The sequence below is a fragment of the Barbus barbus genome (assembly GCF_936440315.1).
Source record: "Barbus barbus genome assembly, chromosome: 13".
Classification (NCBI taxonomy): Eukaryota; Metazoa; Chordata; class Actinopteri; order Cypriniformes; family Cyprinidae; genus Barbus; species Barbus barbus.
Window position 1 is genome coordinate 25,749,468 of NC_136741.1, and position 13,359 is coordinate 25,762,826.

At 36.1% G+C, this 13,359-nt stretch overlaps 1 protein-coding gene across 1 annotated transcript in view; it reads left to right on the forward strand.

Annotated features, from left to right (window-relative positions):
* The window catches only part of LOC306879420 (contactin-4-like), a 128,857-nt gene that overhangs the window by 63,023 nt on the left and 52,475 nt on the right, over positions 1-13,359 (forward strand). Inside the window, exons 5-8 of the mRNA XM_079432355.1 lie at positions 1,865-2,068; positions 3,946-4,048; positions 4,132-4,316; positions 10,208-10,347. Of these exons, the coding sequence (XP_079288481.1) occupies positions 1,865-2,068; positions 3,946-4,048; positions 4,132-4,316; positions 10,208-10,347 (632 nt within the window). The remainder of the gene's footprint in view (positions 1-1,864; positions 2,069-3,945; positions 4,049-4,131; positions 4,317-10,207; positions 10,348-13,359) is intronic.

The window sequence follows — 13,359 nt, forward strand, 5'->3', positions numbered from 1 at the left end:
GTGCAGTGTTATTAACTGCATAATGCATATTTTAGGTTTCAGACATTTAAATACACATACTTACTAGTAAAACAATACATGTAGAGCTTCTAAAATACACACAGATGTCTATGTCCATTCAAATTTAATTTGCCGATGTGTTTTGTACATATCTACGGAGCCCCTAAGAGCTCATGGTGGTGGAAAGATTTCGGGGTGGGTGAAAAAAATTCGGGGTATAAAAAAATATTTTTCAAATCTTTTGCGTTCTCTCGCAAAACTTTTGCGTTCCCTCGCAAAACTTTGCGTTCTCTCGCAAAGCAAACATCTTTGAGAGATAATGCAATCATCTTTGTGAGAGAACGCAAAGTTTTGCGAGAGAACACAAAAGATTTGAAAAATATTTTTTCCTCCCACCCCGAAATCTTTCCACCACCATGAGCTCTAAGGGGCTCCGTACATATCAGATACACATAGTGTAAGTAACTATAAAGTTCACTCTATTCTTCACCCAGTTCACCAGCCACTTACTTACATGTATTTCGGTAGAAATTGATGAATTCACATGCTGTAAATGTGACTGACAGGAATCTCTGAACTGCAGCGCAAAAACAAACATGGCGGCGCCCATCTCACGTTACAGATCATGATCAAGATCATTTATAAAGGTGTTTAAGCAACAAAACACACTCATTTACACATATTTTTGAATCGGAATATCAGATTGTCCAAGACATGATAAGCAAGTTTGTGAATATATTAAATAAAAAAGGAAAAACTAAATAAAAGCGATCCATCTGTCATACAGTGTTATTGTGGCAGCAGTGTGTCACGTGACAAGCATGATGCGTCGCCATGGAAACAGTCAGGTCAAACTTAAAAATAAATGGTCGCCTTAAAAAAACCTCACTCTGAGGGGACCGCTAGAATATTTTAAACTCACCACTGAAACAGTTAAGTACATTTCCATCTCAATTATTTAAAAAAAAAGCAAATCTGTTCAATTCAAATATTTTTTTTTAAAAATGGCATCATAAATCTTAATGAAAATCATTATTTCTGGAAATAAAATATTTGTAATTACAATAAACTAAATACAATAGACCTAGAATAAATAGTAATGTGATTTATCCTTAAATGTTAAGTATATTCTATACTTTAAATTAATTTACAATGTACAGTTTTTGTCATATTACTGTGATGTGAATCATATGTATTGTTCACATTATAGTGGGCTAGTTAGAATTGGATTGTCATGAAAATAATGTCAGTAGTCCTAAAAATAGGCGTCATATTATTTTGGCAGAACAAGGACATCTCTTGACAGTTTTTGCGAGATTCGCCCAATTACGAGAGTTGGACACTTTAAGACATTTCCATTCATCTGTTGTCCTTTCCACACCTTTACGTTAAGATTTCTTTGTTGTTATCATTAAAAGCTCTCTGCTTTAATGAAATGCCGTATGGTTAGCTTACTTGTCACCTAATTATCCATTAACTGACCAATGTCAATGAATAGCGTTCTGGATTTTTGAACATTGGTTACATACGACCACTTTCCCACTTGACTAGAGGCCAACTAATCACAGGGCACTGGTTATCCTTTCTGTCATTAATTCTCACCCCCTAAGCCACACAACCCTCCTCAGGCTGATTAATTTTCACCCTAGCATGTAGCCCCAATGCTAATTTAGTAACTCTAGGGAGGCGCAAGATTCATGAGCAGAGCCCACATATGCCATTTAGGCTCTGCTGAGAGAGGAAATGTCACTGTGTACTCTAGTTATGTTTATGCAAATGTAGTTTCCGGGCAGTAGAGTGACCTCTTTCTACTCATGTGTGATGTTGACGGTCTTTTCTCCATCTTTTCTTTTGCCTCTAACAGCTTTGACGTTCTCCTGGATTTTTAATGAGTACCCGTCATTCGTGAAGCAAGATTCTCGTCGATTCGTGTCCCAGGAGACAGGGAATCTATACATCGCTAAAGTTGAGCCATCTGATGTGGGCAACTACACCTGTGTTGTAACCAATACTGTCACCAAGACGCGCGTCCAAGGGCCGCATACTCCTCTGATACTGCGCAATGACGGTGAGGATGCTTGTCGATGTCTCGATATATACCATACATTCAATCCTACATGCATTATGGAATTATGTAACTAAAAGAAATAAAAAGATGTGAAATATATGAAGAATACAAATTGTATTCAAAGGTTAATAAGCTGTTTCTCTGCAAATTTTAAGATGCTGTGGCAGCATGTTTCGGTGCCTCTAGGCTGGCATTATCAAAGGCCCTCAAACTGAAAGGTCATTTGTCTTAGGCTGATCTAATTGTTGCTTCTCTGTGGATTTACAATTTGATCACACTCATGTTCAAGGGTGATAAAAATAAATTGTCAAATATCCTAACAGACAAACAGAATCTAATTTATCTAACTGATAGCATAAAATAAACTTCTTTCAAACCACTCGGAACCTAATGGTTTTTCAGTGATTGTTTTTAAAGAAAAAAGGATTTTTGTTTTTGTAATTAAACAACCGTTCTAGTTTTAAAGAGTGAATTATGATAGACATAAGTAACTGCCTTTAATTAAGCAATAATCCTAATAATATTCTTATTTATTTTAATATTTCATTATTTTGCCTTGCCTCCACCTAGACTTTATATTAACTTTTACATGATTATCTAAAAAGTAGCTTTATTTGGTGTCACTAAAAACCATATTTGAGAATTTGAAGGAATACATGTCTTTTTGTTTTCACAATGGCGTTAATTAACTGCTGACAAATGTATTGCTTTAGTTACTTCAGTGTCTCCAGGATATGTGATAAATATATTAGTAAAAGTTTCATTTTTTTTAGGTTTTTAAGGTCAAAACTGTCCTCAATCATATTTATGCCCTTTTTACCAAAATTTTAAAGTGCATTTAAATGCAAATGCACTAACACATATAACATTTTTGTAAATATACATTCAAAAGTTTAGGGTCAGCAAGTTTTTAAGGAGAGAAATTAATACATTTATTAAGTGTGACAGATTAAATTAATCAAAATTAACAATAAGGACTTTTAAAAATCAATTCTGAACTTTCTATTCATTAAAATATGAAAAGAATGTATCACAGTTTCCAACAAAAATATTAAGCTGAACAACTGTTTTCAACACTGATAATAAGGAATGATTTTGAGCAACAAATCAGCATACAAGAAGGATTTCTGATGGGCACTGAAGATATTGAAATATGATTTTTTTTATTTCTGTTTTTACTATATTTGTCTCTCAAAAACATTACAAAAATCTTACTGCCCCCAAACTTAGCCTTGAACATTCAGTATATGTCCATATATATATATATATATATATATATATATATATATATACCACAATTCAAACAAGACACCAGTTGGACCTCAAAAAGGAAACTACAGTTTTATATTTATTTATTTTCCATTTTTAAGGTCCACCTGACTGAGATGCAACCGATGCCTTGTCTGAATTATGCTGTAAAACATGTTGTATAAAAGCCTGATGTTTCTATCGGTGGTGTATGAACAACATGAGCCGCTCAATGGCTACTGTCACAGTGTGATCTCCAGGCACAATTTCAAACGCCATTGTACATGTCTCTCTACCTGGGATGCTACAGAAGGAGATGATTGCCTCTCTTCAACCCTTCCAATTTGGCAGCGCTGACATAAATGGCCAGTGTTAGACATTACAGATAAGCATCTCTTTGAGTCCCTCAGACAGCTTAGTCGCTAGTAGTACAATAGCACTCCTCATAAAAACACAGAGGGAGATATCAGGGTTCCCTGCTATCCCAAAAGCCTTTCAGAAGCTACAAAATAAATCATGCAATAACAATGAAAGGGAAAATAAAAGATTGGCTGCTTTTGAAATGGCAGTTTCTGATGGAGTAATTGATAACTTTGTTGAAAATAATTGCGAATGTTTCTTTTTTATAGGTGTAATGGGAGAATATGAGCCAAAGATTGAAGTGCAGTTTCCAGAGATTGTTCAAGTGGCCAAAGGTTCAACTGTGCGCCTGGAGTGTTTTGCACTGGGGAAGTAAGTATTGCAAAGATGTCCTCAGTAGAAAGAGAATGTAATCAGTCTTTGAATTACTTTTTGTGTTTGTGTTTGCAACTTAGTCCAGTACCGTCCATAAGTTGGCATCGGGTGGACGGAGTCCCATTCGCCCGTAAAGTGGATGTAAGGAAAACCAGCGGCATGATGGAAATCCCTTACTTCCAGCAAGAAGATGCAGGCACGTACGAATGCGTGGCGGAGAACACCAAAGGAAGAAATTCTGTGCAGGGAAAGCTGTCTTTCTTTGGTGAGTTGTCTTGAGATGCATGAATATTTGAACAGCGAAAGCCACATGTCACGTCCATTGAAGTGAAGGACATGATGCAGGACTCTGCCTTTCCAGCCGTCAACCTTGACCAGCAGAAAATCAACTTACGGCCGGATGTTGTGCTTTAACACTGCATCAAAATGATTAAAGCCTCCCGTTCGTGATGGCTCTAATATTTTTATCCAGATTAAAAAGATGAGAGGGTGACCTTGAGCCTGACCTTCTGTTTGTGTGTGTGTGTGTTCCGTTCTGCCAGATGGCACTGTGATTGGGCTCCAATTTGACTCCAGATCAAAGCTGTTAAATTTATTATACTCAGATGAGGGCCACATATGCCAGGAAAATACTCAGCAGAGCAGCATCTGGATCTGTGATGACTTCTGATTTTTTTTGTGTGTGTTTATCAAAAAATTGTTGTTGATTTTAAAGCATATTTGGAGACTCTGGACCCAATTTAAGATTAAATTGGGTCAGTGGCTTAGTGGAGCTTGCTTGTTTGCGTCATTAATTATTTTAGAAATAGTAGCGGCATATTAGGAGAAGCTATTATTTTGTAAGGAATAATAGGATTTATAGTTTTCACCTGACGCATGATAAATGTCATAGACTTGCATTAAAGACAGGAGGCAAGGCTCTTTGGACCTAAACAACTACCTTGCCTAGCAACTAGTAAGTTCATTCAAAAGCTAGTAAATTCATTCAGTCGTGGCCTAGTGGACAGCGAGATCGACTTGTAACCCGAAGGTTGTGGGTTCGACTCTCAGGTCCGGCAGGGATTGTAGGTGGGAGGAGTGAATAACCAACACTCTCAATACCACGACTGAGGTGAGACCCTTGAGCAAGGCACCAAACCCCAAACTGCTCCCCGGGTGCCGCAGCAATGGCTGCCCACTGCTCCAGGTGTATGCTCACTACTGTGTGTACACTTGGATGGGTTAAATGCAGAGCACAAATTCTGAGTATGGCTCACCATACTTGGCATCACAACATTTCCCTTTTTCCCTAAAAGCAGTGTCAGAGTTAGTAATATCAATTATTTTCTGTGAATGAGTTCAAAATGTTTCATTTAATTCTGTTGTCCTGTTCAAATTTTTGGTTCAACAATTTTTAAATTTTTTTAAAAAGATGTATTAACAAAATACTAATTAAATACTATTCTTCTTGTGTTCTTTTAGTGAAAAATAGTATGGAAAACATGCCATAACGTTTAACTAGATTTTTATATATTTACATATTTTTAATATATATTTTAAAATTGGAGTCGATTTTTGAAAGAAGTTTCTTGTATCTACTAAGGCTGCATTTATTTGGTCAACAAAAACAGTAATATTTAAAAAAATATTTCAATACATTTTAAAGTACAATTTATTCCTGTGATACCAAAGCTGAATTTTCAGCAGCCATTACTCCAGGCTTCAGTGCCACATGTCCCTTCAAAAATCATTCTAAATATTCTATGGTTTGGTGTCCAAGTAACATTTCTTAACGTTATCACAGTTGAAAATTGTTGTGCTGCGTAATAAGAATTTTTGTTCATTTTTGTTGAAAGTGATCCATTTTTTTAGGATTCTTTGATGAATATAAAGTTCATAAGAGCAGCATTTATTTGAAATAGATTTTCAAATAATGTAAATGTAATGTAAATAGTATAAATCAAGTTGTTCTGTCCTGATGGAAGTCTATTAGGTAAAATAGTAAAATAATATACCTGCCACAGCTATGTATTAGTTAAGGATTTAAGTCGTCCAATCAGTTGGAGAGAAAAAAAACTTGTAAAAAAAACATTGAATATTAAAACATGGAAATCCCTTTTATATTCTTTTAATTGCACGTGCACCTTCAACCTACATCTGTTTACCAGTGCAAATTGGCATGAATTGTAAAAATGAGACCCCAATGGCTATAGACCTGGGTTTCTAGCAAGTGTAATATGACTCAGAGGCTTATGTAGAGAAGCATATTAAATATGAACTTTAAAATGAAAGGTTCATAACCTTTTCCCTTCACCGCCGTGTTGGCTCCGTGGCATTGTTCATACAAGACAGCTACCTATTAAGTAAGTACCTGTAGGCTAGAGAGCAGTGGGATTTATCCTCCCCGTATGGGATCTTGCACTGGCTCTAATGCTGTACCCGCATGCCCAGTGGCCCATTTACAGGAATAGTCTGCAAGGAGCTCGTTGAATGTTTTATTATCCCTGTTGTCTCATTGTTTATATTCCAAACAATGTGGAATATGGGGGGACAGGTTCTTAGAAAAGGGAAGTTCTCCTAATGGGCTTCCCAGATGCGCAACGTTGCGGTGATTTATAAATGTATTAATTAGATAAATAGCTTGGGCATATTGTAAAAGCTAATGTAATCCAGCCAAGGAGGCGATTCGTCATAGGCGTGGTTGTGTTTCACTAATGCTCTCGCTCCTCAGGTCTCATGCCCCATTCTGTTTGGGAGAGACTTGATATTTATGATAATTCGCCTCGGTTTTCGCTTCGCTTCTGCTGTTCTTCAATCGTTTCCACCCCCGTCTCACCTCTTCTCCTGTGTATAAGTCAAATGCAGTATAAGGAGAAGGAGACAGACCTTTAACGTCTGGTTAAACTGGATTGCCGGAGGCTATTGAATAAGATGAAAGTTTTTGCAGAGAAATATCTCACACTGAACCGGCATTGGTCTCATCAACAAAATCATTGATGAAAATGGTTCATGAAAAGATTTTTGATTTTATCAATGATAACAGAGACAAAATGTGCATAATAAAAAGGTCATTTTTAAATTATTTTAATGTGATAGTTAAATGATTTTAAAGTAAGTGATGATGAAAATATAGCTTCGCAGGATATTAGCAATGCACTAACAATTGCATGATGGAGAAGAACATGGACAGTTTTTGTTAATATTGATCATTTTTAAAAATAACATACAGTACTAATCGAACGTTTGGGGTCAGTAAGATTGTTTTTAAAGAAATTTATACTTGGATTCAGCAAGGACACAAAAAATTGACAAAACGTAACAGACTTAAAGACTTTTAGATTGTTGCAAAAATAAAATAAAATAAATGCTGTTCTTTTGAATTTGATAGTCATTGATATTCATTGATATTCAAAGTTAAACAGTGCAACCATTTTAACATTGATAGAAATGATTAATGAGATAGAAATATTACTTGAGCACCATTACAGCATATTGTAATGATTTCTGAAGGATTATGTAAATTTTATATTTTCACCTTAAATTTTACTGTATTTTTGTCAAATAAATGCTTGTCAAATAAATGTAATTTGAGTAATTAGACTAAAATTAATGAATATGACACGGCAAAGTATTAACAATTTAATGGATATTTTCATTACAAAACAAAAACCATGACTTAAAGTGTAAAATTTGTCAAATTGAGCTCTGCAAATTAAGGTTTCAGTGTGATTTGAGCCAAAAACAATTTTGATGGTTTGACATATCTAATTGAAAGTTTTGAGACTGTGGTCTTTCTAGCCTATCCTATTATCTATATTAGATGTCAGTTAAAATGGCCACGAGTGAACTGACTTGCCTAAAAATGAGCTGACTTTGGCCGCATTCATCTCCCAGTTATCACTCATTCTGTGCTTTATGCTATTTGTAATTATTTACAACACATCTTAAAGCCACTGCAGGCCTGTAAAACGCAGCGACGGGTTGAAGTTTATCCTGTTCGCGGCTCTGGGATTCTTCAATGGCAGCATTAGCCTACGGACAGACCTCTTGACTTACCTCTCAGATCTCTCTCTCCCTTCCTCTCTATTTCTGTCTCTGTGTCTCAGTCTCTTCCCCAACGTTTTTCCCTTTGCCAGCCAGGTGATAAAAATCTGTAATCTTATTTTGAAGTCCGATGGAATTAGGCCTACGAGACATTCGTCAGCAGAGTGGGGGAATGAGGCGATCAATAAGTGTATCTCATGTTTATCACTGCCACTAGCAGCAGCAAAGCAGGAGGAGACACTCAAAGCCTTTCATTCTTTCTGCTTGCGTTGACTTGATTCGCAATTGCCATCAAATGTTTTTGTTGCCTTCATTAGTCCTGTTCTTTGCTAGGCTATGAAGATTGTTTATCTGTTACAGGTACACATATACAGAGATGTTTTGTGTGTATAAATTATTCAAGGGGTCACTTCATAAATTTTAGCATTTGTTTTTCCCACGTATTGTGTTAGTCAAGGTTTGTATGCATTAAAACAGTAATTTGATTTTACTTGACCATTTTTCACCCCATATCTAATCCTTAAAATTAAATGATTGTGCTGCTGTACATTTAAAGAAATCGTTCACGTAACATGAAAACTAAGAAAACAAATAAATGACATACACGGACATATACTAAAAGGGGAATGAGTCTGTCAAGTGCAAAAATGACAAAAAGTCTTACTGGACCAGAAAATTTAAGGAAAGTTTGTTTTTTTTATATAAAAAAAAACAGTCACATTTAAGTCACAAACTGTCAACCATCTACTAATGCTGCCTGGATCCCTTAGTCACTGCCACTCAGTCTATCTCACACTCACTGGGAGAGTATTGACTTTTAAACCCCACTGTTTAAATGAGAGTAAGCAGTCAGGGCCTGACTTAGCCTTGCCCACAGGGCACACAATCACTCTCAACATTTCACGCCCACAAGTCAAACTGGAATGAGAGGTAGAGAGGTCAAAATGAGCTCTCAGCATCCTTAATACCAACTGAATGCTTATTCAGTGGCATACTGTGATTATGATAGATGTTTTCTGTGTCCCTAGCAATCATAATGTACTCTATGGAAGAACATCTGTTTTTCTGTGTTGGGAAACTCTGGACGTAAGAACCATTTTGTGAAACTTAAATGACCTTAAACGCAACCCTACCTGCCAAATACTACATTCAAACCATTTGTTATGTCTCTTTAAAGTGTTCATATCATGAAAAACATACAGTTCAGCATAAAAATGAAAACTGTTATCATTTGGTATTGTGTCGTTATATCAAACCTGTTTGACTTTCTTTTGAAGAATTGACGTCAGTCTTTACAATGCAATTAGCGCCTGAAGGATTGAGGCTTTTCGAGCTTCAAAAGGATGCAAAAGCACCGTAAAAGCAGTATTGTAACCAAATGTTCACAATTTGGTGGGACCCAATGTTAAAGCGTCAGTGGAGGCTGCTTAAGATGCATTCCAAATCTTCTGGAGTCTTACAATGGTTTTGATAGCAATAAAGAGACTAAATTGTAAGCTGTTCAACGATAATCATCCTGTTGAGTAACTTAAAAAAAATAATAATTTAAACTGTTTTTGCGAACAAATGATTCATTGAATAGATTTGACTCTAAAGAAGAACATCACTACTTCCCATTTCCAGTTCCAATGGAAAACAGTCATCAGATAAACTTTACACTTGTGTTTATATATTTTATTGTTTGTTTTGTATGCATTCTACCCATTCTTATCTGTCTTTTAATGTCCTTTTAGGGGAAATGCTCATAAATGATTCTTTAAATGTGCTCTAAGTCAATTATTTACTAGGTTTGAGTTACATGCATTTAAAAGATAAAGATCAATACAGTTTGTTTATAATTAAGCCATAATTTACCCTAATAGGATTGGTTAAGGTAGTTTATGGTACTAGCTTTAACACGATTCTAATATATTAGATGTGATTTCCTTTCTATACCCATCTAAGTGGAAGTGTGGAATCAGTTGGACCTGACTGATGTTGTTTTCTTATGTGCCATTATTGTGATTACATCACACCATTTCCCACAGTTCATGGCTCTGATAACGTAAGTCCGCTTTGAAGGGCACATAACATCTAATAATCAAGGTTAAAGTAATTTTTTGTAGTCATTACCTCTGTTGTTGGTTGTTTCAGCCTCCCCCCAGCTAATTGAGAAGCCTCAGGATGTGCAGAAGGTCATCGATGACTCTCTTGTGTGGGAATGCAAAGCCACGGGGAAACCTAAACCCTCTTACAGGTGGATGAAGAATGGAGAGAACCTGGAGCCCATTGAGGTCAGTTCACCTCTGAGGTTTGAGGACAAGAAATTGTATTAAAAATTGCAGTTCACACAAAAATGCAAATTCAGTCATCATTTGACTTGTTTTCTTCTGTGGAACACACAAAAAATACATCTTAAAAGGATCTTTGACCATGCATGTTGTTTTGGACCCCACTGACCTTCATTGTATGGCCAAAAACAGTTGAAACATATCATATTATTTTTTTTTTGTTCTACAGAAAAAAAGCAAATCATAAAGGTTTGGAGTAAATGGTAAAGCCGCATTTTGCGTGAATTATCCTTTTAAATATTGTATATCAAAATATAGGTTTAGTATAAAAAAATACAGATTATATCTGAAGAAAGTTAAGAAACTTGTTATCTATTGTCTTGTTTTTAGGTTATATGAGTGATTTGGTAGCAGTCATCACAGTAGATCTGCCATCTTTATTAACCTTGTGAGACCACTGCTTGAGAGCATATTCCTTAATGGCTTTTCTATAACCGTCTAAATCAGAGTGAATCCACGGGAGTACCTGATATGTCATTCTGCAGACCTTCTATATAGGCCACTCCAGAATTATCGAAACAATAGGAATGGACAAAATTGAGAGCATAAAAGCTTCCAAATATCCACCACTTGTTCTGGCAATAAGAGGGAATAGCTCCCCAAAAATGCAATAAACTCAAGATGGCAATAGCTAGAAAGATGCACTAGCAATACTCTCTAACAACACATTTTAAAGATTGAACCAACACATTTTCATTTCATACCTCTTCCTTTTTTGTGACTTTTTCAAAGTTATTCTTGTGTGACTTTTCAGGATGTTTAATGTGGAAAAAAGTGCTTGATTTTTATCCATCAGAAATTTATTGGAATATGAAAAATTGCCACTTCTGGACTTTGTGGTTGAGTTTTGAAGGCTACACTCTGACAGGAAACACTGACAGCACAAAACTTCAGCAGCCTTTGTGAGGTCAAATGATAAGTCATTTGATGTGGAGCAAGTCAGGATATTTTGATGAAACGCAAACATTTTTTCTTTGGAATAACATGCTCTTATGAATTATGCACAGTAAGACCAGTAAAGTGCATTAAGTAAGTAAACAGGACAGTTTTGATTTCATGTCTGCTTTAAATAAGGTGCAGAGAGGAGCATGCTAATTACAGCTCTTCTAATCATCATTACTGCTCATCATTACATAAACATAATTACTGGTTTACAACCTACAAACATCACCAAACAACACAAGCTCAGAATATGAAGGACATTTAAAAAGTCCTTAAATAAAGTATAAACATTAAGACTTGATTTAACAAAGTCATTCATAGCCATGGACACAAGATGCAAGACACTTAGCAATCTCCCATTAAATCATCACATCTAAAACAGCAGAATTTGAGCCCGTTTCCTTGAAGGCCATTAGGAGAAGGCTTATAAACCTTTACTGTGTACCAGACAGGCTCTTATTGTTTTGTCTTTCTCTGAAATCCATTTAAACTATAGTGAAAGAGGTGATAAACATTTATATGTCTCGACACTCTATGTAATATACAACCTGTCTCCACTGAGAGCATTTCACCCAGAATTCCAAACTCTTAAGCGCATGAAGTTATTTTTAGAGACTATGGTGTGGTGAATAAACAAAGCAGTAAACTTCATGTAAATTAGCCTTGTTATGCGATGTGGGTGCAAACAAACAAAAGATATTGATCCATTTAGAGACTGTTTATGTGTTCAGAGACATGGCCACTTGTCTTTCTTCATCTGTCACTCATTCTTCTTCATCTTTCACACCACCGGATTAGAATATCTATTAGCGCTGCATAATTATCAGTCTGTCCAATTTATTGTTTTGCACTTTATTAAAGAACGGTTCCAACAGAATACGCCGCAATCAAAAAAAAAGTTCATTTATATGCATTGGACCTCAGGAAATAATTTCTAATGCAGATTCTGCTGGCTCCACGTTCGTTGAGTGAATTTGTACTTGAAATACCAAATTTGCATAATGATCAATGTTTTACAGGTATGTTTGTGTGCCAAGGTAATTGCCGAAAGGTACACTTGAATTTTAAATGCAATAAAAATCTCTTTATTTTGCATTTATGGTTGTAAAAATGATTTGAAAGACCTTGCGCCTTTCTGGAAGCACGTCTCTTTGAGCATTGCACAAATACCACTTGGTTTGTACTATGACAGACTAATGTCTCAAGGGCACAACAATCTCTTGATTGAATCATAGCCCTAGCTTACATATTTGATTCAGATTTAGATTTTCAATGTATCCCGGTTAAATGAATTAATCAGTGCAGAATTATTACAATCTCCAAATGTCACCGCCAACATCAGAGCTTTAATCAATTGTATAACTAAAGGTCATTGATGTAGCAAAAGCATGGTTTGTTGACTTATACCATTTTTTCTTTTCACTGTGCTTAATCAATGGGGACCTTTCATGTTCTTTCTGCCTTATTGGAACACAGCATTGCTAAGGTGACCAGCTAAAAACCTCTTCTTTGTAAATCACTGTGACGCTCCAGTCGCTGAGAAAAAGGGATATGATATAAGGCACACACCGTGTCTTGGCTAATCTAGTAATAAACGTGTCAATGATCTTGTTCACCCGTATCGTTGTGCTTTTTTGATACCAGCTCACACTGCTTATGCAGATACATAGCTTATGTTTGTAGTAGTTTGATTTAAAATGTACCACGTAATATGAAACGAAGTGTTTACAACTGCTACGAACTGTTAATGAGGCCTAACATGTACGGTGTTTCGAACGAAAGGAGACATTATCGTCTTTTCAAAGGCGCAGATTTAAATCAAGACTTAGGAAATGAAAACGTCCATGCAGCTGCGTACACGCACTTCATATCAGGATGAGATTTGCCGCGACTGTAGTCATGCATTGCGGTTTATGTCCTGACCCGACGGATTTCGAGCAGTGACATTGCCAATCATGGCATTTCAGCGCAGACGTGCAGATGGTCACTTCCCTCAGGTCCCGCCACGTGCAA